The 20,409-nt window shown below is 33.3% G+C and overlaps 1 protein-coding gene across 1 annotated transcript in view; it reads right to left on the bottom strand.

The window, feature by feature from the left end:
- RTTN (rotatin) overlaps positions 1 to 20,409 on the bottom strand; it is a 79,870-nt gene that overhangs the window by 40,162 nt on the left and 19,299 nt on the right. The window contains 17 exon segments of the mRNA XM_050971382.1: positions 13 to 120; positions 1,407 to 1,535; positions 3,182 to 3,401; positions 4,645 to 4,799; positions 5,642 to 5,786; positions 7,255 to 7,494; positions 8,185 to 8,373; positions 8,702 to 8,770; positions 9,496 to 9,592; positions 9,864 to 9,981; positions 12,087 to 12,175; positions 13,166 to 13,265; positions 14,188 to 14,359; positions 14,586 to 14,725; positions 16,463 to 16,579; positions 18,637 to 18,762; positions 19,768 to 19,893. Of these exon segments, the coding sequence (XP_050827339.1) occupies positions 13 to 120; positions 1,407 to 1,535; positions 3,182 to 3,401; positions 4,645 to 4,799; positions 5,642 to 5,786; positions 7,255 to 7,494; positions 8,185 to 8,373; positions 8,702 to 8,770; positions 9,496 to 9,592; positions 9,864 to 9,981; positions 12,087 to 12,175; positions 13,166 to 13,265; positions 14,188 to 14,359; positions 14,586 to 14,725; positions 16,463 to 16,579; positions 18,637 to 18,762; positions 19,768 to 19,893 (2,340 nt within the window).

Raw genomic sequence — 20,409 nt, 5'->3', positions numbered from 1 at the left:
ACAGTAACAAACCTCAGGATCTCGATCTACCCATAAAGGAACCAGCCATGCCAGACCTAGAGGAGATAGAACTTGTTCTTCACCACTATCATACGCCAAGGACCAAAGAGATATCCAGTCCTGATTAGCAAACAGAAAACAAATTAGAAAATTATTTTATAAATCTTTCAACCCATACCACTGTACTAACAGTGTGAGATACCAACAACTACTACAACAGTTCTGTATAACACTAATTGCACAAAGGAAGAATAATTTTGTACTTCTCTTTTCATAAGGATTTGACACTAAATCACATGGTTGTAAACAACAGCCGGGTTTTAAAATTTCTTTGAGACTAAAAATTATTAGTACAGTCTAAACAGTAACACTGTCATAAACACAGAGCATGACTTAGAAACACAAAAAAATAAAACTTATCATTATGCTACTATGCATATTACTCTATAAAAATGATACTAAAAAAATCGAGTCCACACCTTCATCTATACATTTATGGTCTAAGTCTTTGGAGGCTGCTGTCTCCCTGCAGCTCTGTCCCCTCCCAATTTTAATAAACTCTTCCAGTACCTAGTATCTTGAAAAATCAGTAGAGAACTGAAGAAAGAGACACCTGGAATTTGGAGAAGCAGGTACACTGCAATTTCTAGTCGCATGCAGGCTTGATCGTAAAGAAAGGTTTTCATTTGTGGCTATCACAGATATCAGTAAGACTGTATTTTAATTCTTTTAAATAATACTTAATTGTTGAATTTGCTTCAATTGCTTCAGAATAAAGGCTATCTTACTAAACTGGCAAATCTAGCCCTCAAACATGTACATGAACACAAAGCACAATATGAATTTTGCTATTATGTAATGATAGCTCCTTTTATCTGGTAATCCTTTTTCCATGTATGTACATATTTTTTTCATTTACATACATATATATACACACACACACACAATCATGAAAGCCCTATGTACATGAACTTTTAAACATAGGTTAGAAAATCTGCTGTCTGTGAGGCTGAAGAAATAATGATGCTACAAATTCTTAAATTTTTTCATCCTACAGAAAATCCCGATGCTTCAATATTTTTATAGAAAGGAAATTATATTTATTCTGAAGGAAGGCCTTTCAAAATCCACAGAATTATTTACAAAATAATTTCATTTTGTATACTCTATCCTGTACATTTATCTAAGATTATATACCAAATGAGATCAATGTGGGGTTTTTTTGGTCTTTTGTGCTTCCAGTTGGAGGGGAAGGAAGAGTAAGCAGTGGTGTGGTTTCAGCAGTTCTACTCAGTCAGAGAGTACCATTCCTAAACCATGACAGAAAGTTAGCATTGAACTTCAGCAGTTAAAATCTCTCTGCATAGCCCTCACCTGTGATGAGATAACAACTGGAATGCACTCACCATATCCTTGGCTTGAGCCATCATTTCATGAGATAAGTGAAGCAAGCAAAGGACTGTGCTTTTTGTCACCCCTTTTCCCATGAAGGACATGGCATTTCCCCCCCACTCAACATAAAACGATGAGATGACCTAAGAGTGGGGGTACAAATTCATAACAGCTTTACTGTAAACAGCACACAGAGTACAAACTGTCTTACACACTAAATCATAACTTAAACTCATGAAAAGTTGATAGATTTCTAGCTGAATTGTAAGAATTTCTTTATTTCTGAGTAATGGGCTCCTGTACATTTAAACTTTAGAACATCTGTGTTTTTTTGATTTTTTATTCAAATGAAGATTACGATCACAGCTTAAAGTTGAATAGAAACCTGAAAATTTCTTTTCATGGACCTGAAAGTTCAGTTATTGCACCCTGGTTTTCTTTTGCTATGTCTGGAATTAAAAACAAAATTTATTTTCAAAATTCAAGAGTGTTCAAGTGTTCAAGAGAAAGTGTCATTTATATATTTCATTGTGATTTGGAGAAATTTATCAGCTTTCTATATCAAATACTAATAAACAGAAATGAAGGTCAGTGGATCCTAAGATAAAATAAATTGTCTGACCAAATAACTAACCATGCATATTAAAAGGCATGCTGCTTTCAACAACATATGCCCCAAAATACTTGAAAAAAAAAAATCTTAGAAGATAGATGTCTAGATTTACTTTTCTCCACAAAACACAGTGATTTAAACCTCTGTATTTTTGCTGTTGTTCTTCCTTTCAGTGTCCCAGCCTACAGAAGTTTTTTTATATCCACTTTCTCCATTCTTCTCCAAAAGAAACCCACATTTATTTTCATATTTAAGTCAAATAAAACTGCCTAATTCTTCTGAACAAGAGTTTACACATCACAAATTGATTGCATGCCATATTATTTATTATTATTTTTTCCAGTAATATTCTTTCATTTGCATGACAACATCTATAACCTTAATGCCATTTTTAGTCTAGACTTCAAGTGACAGAGCTCATCTAATCAAACAGGTCTAAAATGTTTATTTCCTTCTACTCAAGAAATCTTGGCAAGTTAAGGCCCCTAAAACACCATATCTTTTCTTCATCAGATGTATTGGTATTTGAACTTAAAACTTCTAAAAGTATATTACTGAATATGTTAATTCTGTTAAACAAACAGAAAGTCAGCATTATGCTTTTCCTTTTAAGAAGGCTGCAGTTTTCAAAAGACATCATTTTAGAAGCAAAAGCTAGCTGTCCACCACATCCATGGATTTGGAAAACATAGAAGAACACTGAAAATAAAAATGAAATTTTGTCTTTTAAGCAACTGCAGCAGCTTGAATTACTTCTTTTCTGCTTTCTCTGTGTTAACAACCTACTCAACAAGCTAATCATCTTCTCCGAGACCACCTTTCATATGTGGATTTTGCCTGGGGGAAGTTACCTTGGATTTTTCCTCTTGGAGTTTCAGTTATTAAAAACTCCACATATATTTTTTATCTTGCTTAAAACTACAGTCACTTTGTATTACCTCTTAAACCACTGATGGAAGCACATGCAATACAACCAATCTTCACAACTACAGACACATCACTCAATCTAGTCTCCATAGCATTCCTATTTACTTAGCAGGAAAAAGCATCTTTCCCACACCTATTACTACTGACAACATTCACCAGAAGTACACTGTAAAAAGCATAGTGTCATTAGTTACACAGTTCTTTACCAGCATTCAAACCAAAAGCTAAGTAAGAACATAAGCTACTCACCTCAAGAAGACCTGTTAAATATTTCTTACAAATTGTGACAGGTTCAACTGCAGCAGAATAGGTACTCCAGCCTGGAAGAGCAGTAACATGAACCATTCCTTGTAAGGTTCTCTCCAGTGATGGGAGTCCATAAAAATGTGGTGCATCTGTTAGCCTTAAGCACTGAAGCAGCTTCAGAGCCAGCTCTGTTCTGAATGAGCCAGCAAGTTCCAAGCCCTCTCTGGATTAATTGTAAAAAACAAAACAGATGAACCATCAATACAAAGCTATTACAAAGAATCATTTTGAATAAGGCCAGCGGCTCATTCTTCTTACTGTTAGCTTGGGAGGCTCAGCATCTCAATTACTTAATATTACATTATGCAAAGAGTAATATGAAATCAAATTTGACATTTCTAGCATTACCCCAGTTCTGAAAGCATTGCATCTGATTACAATGAAATTGCTTAACTAAAAAAAGACAAATGAGATATAACTTATTATTAAGGAGCATGCTAAATAAAGAGCTAGAGATTGAGGACAATGGATAACACATTGAGAAGAGCTGCAAAACTCAGTAGTTCCAGAATCACACAGTGTCTAGAATATTCTAAGCTAGAAGGGACCAACAAGGATTGTCAAGTCCAACTCTTAAATGTATGGCCTGTTACACTTAAGTTTGTTCTGATTCAAGAGACAAGTTTAAAAACATGTCCTGCAAAAAACCAATAAACCTAGATTTAAGCAGATAAAAAATACAGGAGTGTGTGATACATACCTACCACAGATTTCTATAATATGCCCTTTTCCCACTGTCAAAACTTTTAGAAAATAACCAAGTGGAAATAATGAGAAAGATAACATTCTGAAAATATTTTCACAAAAAATATTGTGACATTAAATAATCAAATATTATCTTGAACTACAATTTTAGTAGCTCTTAGGATACATGTGGATAGAGAGATTTAGGATGGGAAAGGTTTTATGAGAAATGTGAAGAAAATATAATGTAAATTAATTTCTGTGTTTGCTCAATTGACAGAAAAAGGTTGGAGCTTCATGCCAAAAGTAGCTGTTGCAAATAGGCCAAAAGGAGTTCAATGAAAATAAACATTCATTGCTATTTCATATTCCAATGTTTTACTTTGCTATAAATACATGCTACAAAATCAACAAAGTTACCATTTGCTCATACAAATTTGCAGCAGCAAAAAAGAAATAGCCCATCTTCTCCATGCAATCAATTTAATTATGCATTTGCTAAGTGACCACTAGCACATTCTCTTTCAAATTTCCTGGTTAATTTCCTGACTTCAGAGTCAAAGGGAATGTCCAATGCTGATCTTCATTTCAAGAGTGTATATTCACGGTTCAGAGCAATTGAGCCATGATGTAATGACATCCAAATTGTGACCAAAATTCAGCAGCAATAGGTGTTATGATGCCCAGTCAGAATGACAGAGGCAGGTCCATTTGCACTGTACCTGTCAGTCACAGACATGGAACAAACTAACAACAGGTTAAAAAGACGAATGAGTTCTTTATCCAGTCGTTGCCTGACAGCAGCCTGTGTTTCATCCATTTCATCCTGCACTTGCGATTCTGGTCGCACCAGGAGGCCCGTAAGGGATTTTGGCTGCTAAAAGAAAAGAATAAAAAATACAGTCACATAATGCATTTTTAAATCCTCTCTTAATGCCTTCAATAAAGCAATTTTTTTTCTGTTGAAAACTTACAAATCACATACATTATAAACCAGAAATTCCATGATTACTTAACTAAGCAGTAACTGCAAAAAGTTTAGTGAAAAATTCCTATAATTCCTATAATCCTACCACTAACTTGAATCTACTAAATGCCATAAAAGAATCTACTGTTAAGGCCTTTCAAATATCTTGGCATTAAGAAGACAGTGTATTATGAAGGATGAAAGAAAACCCGAAGTAATACAGTAATAGCCAGCAATAAAAAATAGATCACAAAAAAACCAGAAAACACAGTAACAAAATTAGTTCAGACTGCATTTTGGACTTCTCAGCTGCTTGAAAGACTTCAAATCAAATGGCTTTAAGGTTTTATATTAATGTATTGAATGGGTCATACTTAAAAAAATTGACAGGCTTCCCAGATAGCGATATAAATTGAAGTACCAGTACTCTATAAGTAATTGAAATTAAGTCTCCATTTTTCCACAAATGTTTAGACTGTATTTGCAAATGGAAAAATACAGTCTAAACATTTGTGGAAAAATGGAGACTTAATTACAATTGTCTCAATGGAGACAAAAATACAAAAACATCCATTGTATACAAACATCCATTTGTATACAATGGATGTTTTTGCATGTTACTTAAGTTATACACTTGTAGCTAGGTAGCTAAGCACACCCTCATGCAGCTCTGCAGGTAGGCACATATGTGTGCAAGTACAGTTATGTGGTCAATCAAATCATGTAAGTATGTACAACAACCCCATTCTTACATTTTTAAGCAATGATTTCAAGATCCACTTTAGATGGTCTGACTCCAGATTTGATTTCTGCTCTCTAAGCAATTTGTTTAAAAATCTTATGACATCTACCAAAAGCTTTTCATCCTCCACTGAAGCTGGAAGCACTTGTAGAAACCTGCAATACAAATAAAAGCTTTAATAGTTGTACCTTTTTTAAAGAGCACTTAAAATCTCATGCTAATAGGACTGGAGTTACTGCAAAGGTTAAATTATATGAAGTAAATTTGTATATCACACATATAGCAAATATGGCATTGTATTAGCCCATGATACACAAATATATACAATATACTGTTAATGTTGTTATTGTTATTATTATGCAAAATAGTTACACATATTTTAAAATCTGTTTGCATATGGTAATAATGGAATTCTGTTTAGTAAACTGTAGAGAAATCTGAGCAGGGTCACAAAGGAAATAAAAAGTTAATTATCTATTAAATACTAGCATTTGACAATAATAGCAAAGCTTTCCTATGCATTTCAAATAGCCCTTATTTTAAATATAGAATTTTAAATATTTGATGGTTTTATTTATGTAAATTGCAAGATCACAATCTTAGAGATCGCAAGGGACTTGCAGGGATCCCCTGGTCATGCCACCCTGCTTCTGAAGGGACACGTGCAGCTGGTTGCTCAGGACTGTGTCCAGGAAGCTTCTGAGTAACTCTAAGGACAGAGATGCTACAACCTCCTGTCTGGGCAACCTGTGTCTGTATTTGGTCACCTCCACAGTAAAAAAGTGTTTCCTGACATTCACAGGGATCCTCTTGTGTTTCAGTTTGTGGCCATTCCTTCTTTCACTGGACACCACTGGAAAGAGTCTGGCCCCACCTTCTCTTCTGGGACTTGTACACATTGTTAAGATCTTCACTCAGAGTATTCTTTACTTCACATTTATCAGTCCTAGCCCTCTCACCCTTTACTCAAATGAAAGATATTCCAGTCTTTCATCATCTTTATGGTTCTTCATTGGATTCTCTCCAGTATGTGTGCTCCATATGATTCTCTCTTATATTGGCAAGTCCAAAATGGGACCCAGAGCTCCAGACCAGCATTGAATAGAACAGAAGGATCACCTGCCTCAACATGCTGCTAACACTCCTCCTAAAGCAGCTCAGTGTAACATTTGCCTTTTTTTATTGCAAGGACAAACTGCTGGTTTATTTTCACCTTGATGTCCCACAGGACGCCCAGGTTCTTTTCTGCAAAGTTGCTTTCCAGCTTGGGTCACCAGCATGGGATTGCTCCTCCCAAAGTGCAAGACTCTGCACTCCCCCTTGTTGACCTGCTTAAGGATCCTGTCAGCCCAGATATTGATACATAGATATTTAATATATCAATAATATATCAATATATAGAAATTATAGATAGATAAATAGATAATATAGATAGATGGATGTGGGTATATATGTATATGTATATAAATATATATATATATATATATATATATATTTATTTATATTTAAATCAGAATCAGAGATCCATTGACAATCAATTCCCTGAAGTTGAAAAACAAAAAGTAGAAATGTTACCATTTTAGTATAACAACCTTTAATGGATTCTTATAGTCAATAGCTTACCTGTTCATTGCTTTCTGCCAAACAAAGCTTTTCAAAGTGGCTCCACAAGGCCCAGAACTGCATTTTAATGCAAGTCTGTCATTCAGGACATAGAAGCTAAGCCTAGTGAGAGCAGTTCTAACATCCCTGTGGGATGCTGCCTGAATGATCAAACTAAGACAATCCTGCAGTCCAAAGCTTGTGTGAGTTATTTTCAATATAAGAATGTCTTCTGAGGAAAGTTTTAGTGAGTCTAAAAATCTGAAAAGGCATAGAAAAAAATTATTAACAGACAGTATCTTTACAAACTATTTCAGAGAGTATGGACTTCTTCCCCTTCCTGCTTAATTGAGAAAACAAAACAAAAATTGGCTGAAAATATTATTTTTGTTAGCCAATTCTTTCTTCACTAAACCTTCAAAAAAAACCAAACCAACCAAAAAACTAAAAGAAAACCAACACCACCACATGTAAATCATGAGGTGTTTTGATTACTTTGGAAAAATGATACCTAAATACTAATTCTTAGTATTACCATTAAGAATATTTATTTGAAATTTAAACCATCAAGAAAACCAAGAGAAAGTCATGCAACTTTATAGTTGGGGGTCTACCTAGTAGGAAAAAAGAGTCAGTTCCCTAAGAAACCCTAATGACTATAAAGAAAAACAGCCACAGAGCCCATTTAAAATTTTCTGGAATTAGCCTGACTATCAATAAAAGTTAGATCAAGCTCTAGACTTCATGTAAAAATGCAATTTAGGTAAAACATTAGTTGTGACAACATACCTTCATCCTCTTGGGATGTGATCCTTTACATTTAAATGACAGCATTCTCAAACAAGTAACAGCCTGAACTGCTGTTTGAAGTTGAAAACCTATTTAAACCTCATGAAACACTAATTTAATTGAGATATATTGGGACTTTAAATGAAAGATAAAATGGCTCACGTTTCTGTTTCCTTCTCATAATTTGCCAGCTGCAGTAGGTTTTCAATCCCGTGGTACCATGACAGATTCCAAGCCATCTTAAGCATATCTGCCACGGGTTTCATAGCCAAGCACTCAGAAGACAATGGCACCACAACAGTATTAGGGCTAACTACATGATGAGCAGTGATCCTGACTGGGAGATGATACCTAAAACCACATAAATAACAAGAACAATATTTTTGAAAGTGGTTGGAGAGAGTTTTTTTGTTTGCTCATTTTTAAATTAAAAGCTCAATTACAATCAGCTTGTAAATTTGCAAACAAAGTTTTTGAAACTCTTTTACAGAGAACAAAGAGAAAAAAATCCCTATTTAAAAATGCTGATTTCGTCCTCATAAAAATGCTTTGATCAAGGTTTCCCTTCATTCTGCCACTTCCACACTTCAGGAAGGAAAGCAAATGGAAATCAGCAGTTAAGTGTAAAACAATGAAAACCAATGAACCAAGCAACCAACCAGCCAGCACCCACACGTACCTTCTAACAATAGCAACAGGTAAACTGAAGGCAGGTACCTCAGCATTATTACTGGCTATGCCATCAGCCCTGCAGGAGATTAAATCATAGTTATTACACTCTACTTTAACATTTGATTTTCTCCTAATACTCCACACATTATTTCCTTCTTATTTCTCCCTTTAGCTAGATCTTTCGTAACCCATTGGTGAATATTTTGTATTAATGAACAATATTTCTTCATGATTATCCACTATTAAGATATTTTTTACATCACACCGATATGGAATATTTATTGGAGATATGCTGTACATTAAAAACTCTGTATACTTATTTCCCTTTTTCTGTTAGGGAAAAACCACACATTATAAGTATTTTCAGTATATTTCACATGTGTGAATTCTAAAAGCACATTTTTCATGCACATGCAGGTTTTAAATAATAAAATATCATAAGCTGAGGACTGTTGCTTTAAAGACAACTGCTACACTTAAAAGCTAAAGTAAAGAGAAGAATTCTAATTAAGTTAAAAAAACATTTCTAAAGCTAGCTATTTGATTTGTATAGTTTCCATTCATGGAAAAGGTTTTTTGAAAAATAAACTTAACAATAAGGTATTCATAGTGCAAAAATATGTCATGTAGGCCTCCAGAGCATGTAACCCAATTATCAATACAAACCGGACTATAAATATGTGATTTTGGATCTTTAATAGTTTGGGGCATAACTTGTCTGAAGATATAAAAAAATTTATTTCTATTAAAAACTTAAAATTTGTCTAGACAATATGCTATTAAACAAGTGGATTTTCATACCATGTTTCTGTTCTTGCTACTTCATCAAACAACAGAAGACAAAGCAATACTGCAGCTTCAGTTAAAACAGTACAATCACTTTGGAGTATCAAGGAAACTGAATAAAATAAAGATATTTAAAACATGTTAAGAAAAAACTGATACCTAATGCTACATAGAAGAACACTAATTATAAGAAACTGCTTTCCACAGTTTCCTGCCAACACTTTCAACACATGCCACAACATGGGAAAACTAGCACACAGTGATTTATCATTTAAATATCAGAATCTGATACCATGAAGTGATCCAAAGCTCTTAAGAAGGTATTTAAGAAGGTATCTAACCATCTTTTGACAGGGGTATTACAGTGGAAATACAATGCTCACCTCTGAACAGCAAAAGCAGTAGAGAAGGTTGGTGTGCTAGGGACAGGCGAACAGCTGGGTCAGCACACACCATTTTGCGTAGGAGTGTCAGACACGGTACCACTATGGATTCCATTAGCTGCAGGAACAGAGAAAAAGATGAAATAAATACAACTATCAGTAAAATTTGTAATGATGCACTTTACACAGACTGTCCCACTATTAAGTAATATATTCCATCATTTGTAAAAGAGAAGTCTAGAACTTCCTTAGACAAGCACATTTCAGCTAGATGACAATCTCATATTCTTAAAGAAAAATATTTGCTTGTTGATTCATTTTATTATTAATTGATGGTAATTTTATTTGTCTTTATTTGGCTTCATAACAGAATTACAACATTTGCTTTCAAATTATAGAATTTTAAGACATATATATGTAAGCTGAAGGATTTAAAAAAACACCAAGTGTTTACAACCATCTAAGTTTATTAATAAAAAAAAAGGTAAATAGTTTATCATCTCACACTAATTTTCTGGGTCCCAGTTTGTTAGATCATGAGAATAGAAAGCAGTTTCCTAAAAGTTAAAGTACTAACAATGGCAAAAAATACAACCAAAGTCACAGCTCCTAAGAATGAGAAGAAGAGTATTTCTTTCACAGTATCATTACTTTAACTAAGAGTTTCTGCCTTTAAAATTTGTTTTGTAAACAGCATCAACAAATACATTTTATTTTCATTCCACATGAATGAAACCCCCAACTTATTTAGTATAGAAAGAATCTTTTGCACAGTTATATATAAAGCCTTTCTTAGATGCTGATTTTTATTTCTAAAACTTCTTTTATTTTCTTTTCTCAATGACCACTTTTCTAAGAACATGTAAGATTTTTTTGTTGATTTTTCTTTGATATTGATTCTATTATTAAATAAAAAAAAAAATCATTCAAGGGGAGAACCAAGGATCTGGACTAGATTCCCTCAGGATAGTGTCCTAATGTCACAGGCCCTAGAGAGTTGTTGCCTGAGCCCTTCCTGGATTAAACTAAACTTTAAAATAATATTTTTAGCCCTTTATAAAGTTCATCCTAGACCCTTACTTGATTTTGAAGAATCTGCTCAGGGCAATATATTTCCCATGCTTGTCCTTCTTTATTATTGAGCAGTATCTACTCTATACCCAAACCAAACCAAGAGTTGCATTACTTTCTCTCTCTAAAGAAGATACTATAAAACTGACCTTAAAAAAAGAAAAAAATCAATATTCAGAAACCTGAGGAACCCAATATTTCAATTTCTTCAACTGTATTAGAACAGTTTACTGAAGTACTTCTATACAAGAGATTGTAAATTGGACAAGACATTTTTTAATGCTATAGGGATAATCTTAGCTACCGATAATCTGGGGGAAAATCTGCTATTTCTGAAGAAGTAATTTTCATTAGTTTGACACAAAAAAAAGGAAGTCCACTAAATATCAAGAAGCTCTTTTCTCTAGAACATTTTTGGAAAAAAAGTCATTACTACATGAAAATTTTCATGGTTTCTTAAAAAACATCAAGGTTTCGACGGCTGGAATGCAGTAACAATAATGCCAAGAAGCCAAAAAACTTTATCCACTGAAGTTACATTGAGCACCTTCTAGTTTAAATGTGCTTACATGAAAGGATTTCATAGAATGAATTCCAGGAAAAAAAAGAAAAAAAAAATCAAGCATCAGATTACCCATATATTACAAAAACAGAAAGGTCCATCATCTACACCAAGAGATCCTCCCTGGTTAGGTGATCTTCTATTGGTCAGAAAATTATTTACACCTGAAATTCAATCTGACACGTTTACAATAGCACATCATACAATTACATCTTATTTTTAATATAATTTCCTTCAAAATTTAAGTTTAATAGAGACTATTATACATAACATTTTGCTTTTTAACGGTCATTAAAATGTTCTTGTACTCTACTGAAATAGTTTTCAGGGAATTTTTGGCACATTCCAGAACCTCACTGTACACAATTCTCTGGCTAACTCTTCTCATAGGTAGGGAAACCAACCTTCTCTCATCAAGAGAGATGCATCATCAAAACTAGAACAAAATACATATTTTAATTGTAATTAAACACTTGTATTCAGTGCAGCATTAATGCACAAAGACCAGTGTTGCAAGTCTAGATAAAGGCAGACTCTGCTGCTGTCATGCTGTGCAATGCTTGTAGAAGAACCTCTAATAATACTTTTACCTTGCCATCCACGTGTACACACTCATTAAGGTAGGCCAGTATCTTTTCTATCACACCTAACTTTTTCAGAATGTCATGCATTTTGGTATCTGTAGGAAAAGCAAAAGATAGCAAGAATGACTGGTTCCACACAAATTTAATATAAAAATGCTTAGATTACAAACCCTTGCTATCTACAGTAAGTTTCTAATATTACCAATCAATCAACAGTAATACAGATCTCTAGCAAGGCAAGTCTTCTCAAAGTATTTTTACCTGACTATAGGAGCCTCTTGAACACCAGATTTTTAAATACATTACATAAATTCCCACAAGAATTTCACATTGAAAAATTACAGTAATCCCAATGCAACTCAATTTTAGTCAAACAAGGATGTCACTTCAAATATTTTAAAACACTTTAACCGTTTATTATGGAATTGAAAATGGTATTTACTTAATCACCATGAGAGTATTTTCCACTGATATCACCATTTAAAGTTGCTGGTTTAAGAATATTCAACAACATAAACAGCAAAATGGTATGACATTTGAATGGTTGGGTTGGTTTATTTGCTTATTAATAAATAAAAAGTGATCCTTCATATGAAATTTGTCCTGATAAGACTGCATTTTTTCCTTCACAATTTCATCCTATGTTTTGTTCAAATTTTGAAACATCTGAAATTTTTTGCACTCATAAGTACTTATGTTTTATGAGACAAAGTAAATACGCTTCCTCATTTTTGTGGCAATTTTTCTGACTATTTTTAATATTATCTAAGATTTCACCTCCCATGGTAAAGAATTTATGTGCTCTCATTAGAATCCAAATATCTTGAAGAAAACATTACTCAATTAGAGTTTGAGTATATAGAGTAAAGACATCAAGCTGTCTTTGAAACTCTGCAGTTATGCACCAAGTGAAATAATGCTCTAAAATTGCTTACTTGCATTGTAATTCAATCACTTCTTTTTACCAAAATTCATGAAATAAAAATTGCAAAGAGGACCCTTAGCACAAGCATACAGACAACCTAGCAAAACTTCAAGCTCACAAATGACCAGCACATGAATACAAATTTTCTGAAGAATTTTACCTTCTAAAATAACAACCAGCTGCTCAGCTGCAGACTTCCGTAAAACTAGGTCAACAGCATCAGAAGTCAAAATATCATACAGCTTTTCAACAGTTTCTGCCTAAAAGTAAAACAATATTAGATTTGCATCCAGTATGCTGGATGCAAAACAAGGATACAAGGATACCAGCCAAATTTCCTAACAGGAAGTAGAAAAGAATATCTTAATTCTTTATTAGAATGTATTTGATTAGATCCTAGATACATATAAGGAATGGTTACAATCTTTTTGCAACACATCCCTAATAACATCGATGGAATATGAAAACCAAACCATTTCTAGTGCACCATAGCTGCAGACTTCGAATAAATAATGCCTAATTTATATAGGACTACAGAATCTTAACACTATACAGAAATGCTAGAGCATGCTTTAAAGTCTGTAAAGGGGACTGACTTTTTGATGGCAATAGAGTCAAGCATCTAATCATTTGCTTATCATACTGTTAATCGGAAAGTATTGAGGGGAAGGAAGAAAGGAGAATAAAAGGGAGATGAGAAATCAGAAAGAAAAAAAGAGAGGTATTTTCTTGAGTCATACACTCATGATTTGCTTTACACTTTGCAACAGCAGTAGTATTAATTAAACACAGACATAAGTTTTCAATCTGTTTTAAAATATTTCTTATTAAAAATTATTTGTGTCTGTTTTAGTCAAAATTGGTTTTGTGGAGAAAAAATGTAGAAAAAAAATCTAGAAAAAAATTAAACTCTATCTATGCAGAATGAAATTGCTATGAACAGACCAGGCCTGTGTTCTCTGCAATCAAATCTTTTCTGCAGAGAAGAAAAAATGGAATTATTTTTTTTCTTAGTGTTGCAAATGGTAGCATAAGAACTACTGTTTCAGTGCACACAGAAAGAATACACAACAGATTTCTTTTTATGAAGCAAGGCAATTTGTATAAAATATTGCAACCTTCTGAAAGTGGAAACTCAGAGGCTGGACAGGTAGAAGAGCAAAATTTAGAGAGTTTACTAACCTTAATTATTGAGTTCACTTTATCATCCAATTTTAGCTCCATAACTCCCTCTATAATAAATAAGTTTGAAATGCTGGAAAGGACATTACCATTCAGGCACGGGCGTTTCAGGTTTGCCCCTTCTTCATTAAGAACATGAAATGCTAAATGCTTAGCAGCTACAGAACGAACCCTAAATGAACAAATACTTAAAGTAAATACATAAAGCACTCATACTGGAAAAGTGGAGCTGTATAGTTAGAGATTATTTAGTTTTAAAAGTTAATATGGGGTGGAAGTGCCAAATTCAGAACTGGTTAATCAACCTTTCATATCAAGACACAGCATAACATTTAGGAGAAGACACTGTAGTCATCAACATGAGAAGATGTGCTGAAATGCTCCAGAGCATTACTTACAGCTGCTTTTTTGAGAAGAGAAGGCGCAGAGCAGCCTGTAGTCTGGGAGTTCCTGGGAGAATACTCTCTCCTTTGTCAGAGCTTGTTTCACTCAAAGAGAGGATACATTTACCTAAAGTATCTTTTGTGTCAGCATAACCCTAAGTGAAACAAACAACCATCAAAAATTTCCAGAATTATAAAAATCCACTCACTAACTTAGCAAATTAGACCAGGTAATTAATTCCATTTTAGGGTCTAAGGAAGGGTGTGGAAGGAGCAACATAAAAAAACAACTATGCAGTTATTTTTAAGAAAACATTCAAATTCTGCAGATTAATATTCCTCTGTGGAAAAAAAAATGACCCTTTATATAAATGAAAGATTTCTTTACATGGTTCAGAGCTGCTTTGACTCAAAACTCTACCATTCAATCTGTTAAGATGATTCTGCTCTGTAAGGCCAGTTTCCATTTCAATAAACAAAATTTAGTCCCTACAAGAAAATTGTTTTAAAACATTAAATTCTATCTATTTTCAGATCTTCATCAAAGCATTTTCACATACAGACAAAACGGAATCAGTTATATAATGTAATGATATTGCAAACATTTTAAAAGTAGAGCAAAATACAACGCATTTTATATGCATCTTGGAAACACAGACCTCTGGCATACCCTACTCTGGAATCTATTGTAAAAAGCCACTATAGGCTACAGAATAGAGGGAAATTCTACTCACAAAAATTTCTCACAAGTTTAGCCTACATCTTATATTAAATCTTCAACTATTTAATCTTGAATGTCAATCATTTGTAGGCTATATATGCAGGAAACATAAAAAAGCTCTAATGACTGGTTGAGAAAGCTCTGTAATAACCCTTCCCCCTTTCTCTTTCAATTCTCAGTGTATTTCCTCTACATATTTTTTTTCTGCGCCATCTATTTCATGGCCCATCTTATTTGCAATTTCTCCCTATTTTTGCCTTGATTTTTGTGCAACTTGCATACAGAGTAAAGTTATATAAGCTACTTTTTCAAATTAGGGCAATACTGAGGTGCAGGCAATTAATGAACACATAGCAGGGAAACAAGTAAGTTGGTATAATTATTGAGTGTGATTTTTTAGGGAAAATAAAGACAAAAGGCATACTTGAATTTATCAGCTAAGAGAGGAATAAGGCAAAAAAACAGATACCAGGAAAATGCAGCAAAATAATCTGGAAGACTAAGGGCAGACCACAACAAGGAAATTTCAAGTACTAGTAAAAGAACAGTAAAGAATCCAGATGAAGCAATTACACTGAAAAGCCAACTGAGAAAAGCAAAAGTTCCATTTAGGTCAAGCTGAGAGCAAAAATAATGAAAATTAAATTTGTACGTTGCTGGATACATGAAGACTAAGGCTTAAGGGATACTTCTATAATATTGGAACCAAACCACCAAAAACAAATATCTAAAAAAATAACTTAGGCTGATTGCTATTTTTTGAGCGTGTATTAGATCAGAAAACTATTACTACAGAGGAGCTGTTTTCCAATTTTCCAATTTCAAACATGGGGGACATTCCAGTAATTATGAATGCTTTAATCTGTACTTGCATTATCCACTCATATCTTCAAACCTTTTAAGCCCCAGTTGGTACTGGTTCATTTGTGCTACAACATTTCAAATTTCATGCACAAGTAATAACAGGTTAAAATGTGTCTACAAATTCAATGTACTAACAAACTTTACTGATATGAGGACACCTATAAACATTTCTCCATTTGACACCTGATAGAACAAATATGTAGGTATTCTACTGTTTATCTATTTTCCATCTGCTACTTCTATCTGTTATTTAACCTGATATACATGATTGCATACATCAAATTCAGATTAAAGCACTTAGAAGTACCTGTAAAACAGGAATAACAGGACAGAGGGCCTCAATAAACTTGTTCCAAGTCAATGCTTCCATCATTAACCGTCCTTGCAACAGATAGATCAGAATAGCCTTGGCTGTAGAGTTCACCTGCTCAATAACAAAAAAACCAAACCACTAATGCAACCACCAGTGTGTCGAAGTCAGTTTGTCAATGCTGTAATTAGAAATGTTGTACAAAAATGTTTCAAAGACAAAATATTGTTACTGCAAAACGCTACACTTAAATTATCAGTTCAACTCCATATTAAGTTGTTCAAAAAGCCTCCAAGAAAAAAACACAAATAGTTCTGCCTAAAGAGCACGTAATCATTTTCTCTTTAAAACTCTGGTTCATCTTTTCTGAAATAAAATAAATAATTACTTAAAACTTCTACACCTATTGGTCCCTCTATCCTGCAGGTAAAAGAAATTCTGTCTCTTTTCTTTCCTGACCTTGCCTTTCTGGGGCATTTTATTCCCTGTCCATTATATCCTTCTGAAGACACAGAAAGACAAAGAGACTTAAAGCCTGTTATGTGGCCAATTCACTTTCCTGAGGCAAAGAGTCAAACTAAGAAGGCTACTGAATATTTCAAGCTGCATTATGATTCATCTGAAGTTCTCTATCAAAACCAAACAAGCAATATGATACAGCACTTACACTGTGTTAATGTATCCAGTATATAATCTACATAACATGTAATATTAGTGTATTTACAAGCTAAAATTATTAATGCAATGGGAACATAGGGAAAAATGTCCCAGCTTATCAGAATCAACTCTTCGTTATATAGTATGAAAACACCTACCTTCAGCAGCTAAAACCCTGCATTTTATGCCAGAGCTAAAAATCCTCTCACCCCAGGCAACAAGGACAGCCTTTAATAATATCACTGTAGCCTATCTTTAAAGACTGGCTTTATAGAATCATATGGCAAATATCAAGCCTAACTTAAAATACAAGGTTCTTGTCAATTTTTTTCTCGATGTCACATGCCTAAAAGATTAAACTGATACTTTATGAACATTTAAGCAGCAGCTATACAGCAAGAAGTAATATAAATTAAAAATTACTTGGATACGATGTTTTTTTATCTATTTTGTTAGAAATATAATAAAAATGCACTATGAGGTAGAAAACAAAATGTGACAAAATTTGTAAATAGGCACTATCTCTGATTCTTTTAATTCAGCATCAATTAAAATTTATTTCTTTTGCTTGAACAACCACTAATATAAAAAACTGTCTTTTTAATAACCTATCCAATAGAGTAGCCAAAATTAATGCTTTCCTTGCAAAAGATAAATTACATTCAAAGCATAAACATAAAGCACATTCTCAAAGACATTTTATTCCTCTCTTCAAAATGCTTACATCTAAAAAAATCACTTTTAAATTGAACTGTGCTTAGTACTGAATTAAAAAAAAAATCTCATTGCAGTAGAGAAGTTAAAAATATATAAATAATTTGGTAGTCAATGTTCTTTCTGACTGTAGGGATGTTATAGATCAGCTAAAAAGGAGTTGCTATAAAGAACATAAGTAACATTATTGTCCTCTCACAACTCCCTACTTAGCTCTATAGGCTACTGGACATATGTTAAGCAGTCATGCATATAAATGAACCCAATGGAAATTTGTTCCTATTCTACAACATTATAGAACAGTTCTATAACAGTCCAGTTACTATATTTACATACAGATGTTTGTGGTGGTGAAATACAATTTTATAGCAAAGACTTGCATATTTAAAGTATCTTTTTGTTCCTCAGCCATTTCAGAGGTTACCCCACTTTTACAAAACTTGAGACTTCAAAGTTCATGTTTCCCATAAATGTGAAGCACCATACATACTTTTTTATCATACAAACATTTTACTAGGGCTGAATATTACAGGAAAAAAGTAAAAAAACATATTTCATTTTTCATTGGTCTTTATTACAGTTAATCGCATCCTATTCACATCCTACTATCCTGTCTCTGAATTAATTGTATAAAAATAAAATCCTTCCATTTACTACAACCTTACTATTTGCATATCTTTTCTGTATGCAAGAAACCATATTTGGTCAAAACTTCAGGTAAGCATTAGACCACTATGAAGAATATCAACACTGACTCTGTGTGCACACCAACTTACAAATGCAGCCAGCGAACACCGTACCTCATTCTTATCTTCCTGAAGGCCAAATGTGCAGATTTCATACAACACTTTAGGGTGCAGAAGAAAATGTACTCCTTGGCAGACTGAAGGCACAGGCTTTGCAATATTATGGATACCTAGACAGTCCTTCAGTAAAAATAAAGTTGGTTAGTTTAAAAATTCAAGTCAGTCTCGACTACCACATCTTGTTTTATAGACAGACCGAAGTTGTCATGCAGTAAAAAACTTTTTCCATGCACTTTGGAAGACTAATTTTGAAATCTAAACATGACAGCCCTGGAAGAAACACAATCTGTTTGGATCACTGATTGAAAACTCCTGTTACTACACAGGACTAAGAAATAGAAAATAATTTTGGTTTTATTTTGAATAATTGTGAAAATAAATTTGAAAACCTGTATATTACATTAAATAAGACAGTGTTTGACATTAGATTAAAATAAGAAAAAGGGAAAACAGGCTTGTAAAACTTTTGCTAAAAGAGACAAGTGTCATTCAGTGGAGATAGGCAGTTTTCAGAGAGACCAGCTCCGGCATATTTCTACATTAGTGGATTGTGCTACAAGCACACTAAGTATAGATTATATCCATTATAGGAAATTAAAGTTTCATTCAAGTATTATATCAAAATACAAAAATTATTTTTATTTTGTAAGCCGATATTACGGAATACCCAAAATGACCCAATAAATATGACATTGCCATTCCCAGCATAGGGTACAGCCATACCTTTAGGAAGTTCATGCTCTTTATCCCTTGGGCTATCAGTACAAAAAACTAAGGCTATACAAAACACCCATGTAAAAAAAAAAAAAACAAGACACACACAACACAGCTCCAGAACAGGGAAAAAACCCCAAGGAAAACAAAACAACAAACAATATTAGGAGTGTATAAAAGAATTTACATGTTCTTTACATATCATTTTTAAGTGCAGTACCTGAAGCCTAACCTAACCAAGCAGATTTAATACCAAGAATGTAACAGCAAACTACAAGCCCAGGCTTATGCTGATTTTTCAGCATAACACAGTAAAGAGAATTTGTATTAAAAATGCTTTTAATGACAAAAGCATAGAACACACATTATTGAGAGCAACACTAAGAGTGTTAAGTAAGAATTAATTCAAACCTTAACCACTTCCAAACAGCAGTGATAGGCTTCAGCTTTTATATTCAACAAAGGATGAGACAATAGATGGAGAAGCAACTTCTGACCCTTCACCTGAAGCAATGAGTTGGCTTCGGCAGATTCCAACTAAAAATGAAAAACAGTTAATTAAACCAATTTATTTTACAGTACCTAAAGATGCTCCAAAAATTTTCTTGTTACATTTCAGGATAATCTCTGAAAAACACTTCTTGTAACAGTATACATTCTGGAAAACAGTAAAAATTTCAGAGATGACAACATATTTGTCAAAATCATAGTATCAATCTTTGTGTTTGTATATTTTTATTTTTATTCTTTTAAACATGTAAGTAATCAAAGACCATACTTTTTCAAAACTCTCTCATCAAAATTAAGAGCCTAAAAACCACTGATGTTCATCTGAAAACATAAAATTCTATTGAGCTTCAGTAGACATATTTGATCATATATATGACTATAAAAACATCTGTGATTTTAGAATTTTTTCAGTACAGAAGTTAAAGTCCATCTCACTATCATGAAGGGAATTGATATAATTGATATTAGTTAAATAATTGAATTTCCTATTGCCTGAAACATCAACAAAACAATGATAAATTCTAAAAGTATTAGAACATTGAA

The sequence above is a fragment of the Serinus canaria genome, chromosome 2 (assembly GCF_022539315.1).
Source record: "Serinus canaria isolate serCan28SL12 chromosome 2, serCan2020, whole genome shotgun sequence".
In the NCBI taxonomy this organism is placed as follows: Eukaryota; Metazoa; Chordata; class Aves; order Passeriformes; family Fringillidae; genus Serinus; species Serinus canaria.
This window is presented reverse-complemented; position numbering and strand designations above follow the sequence as displayed.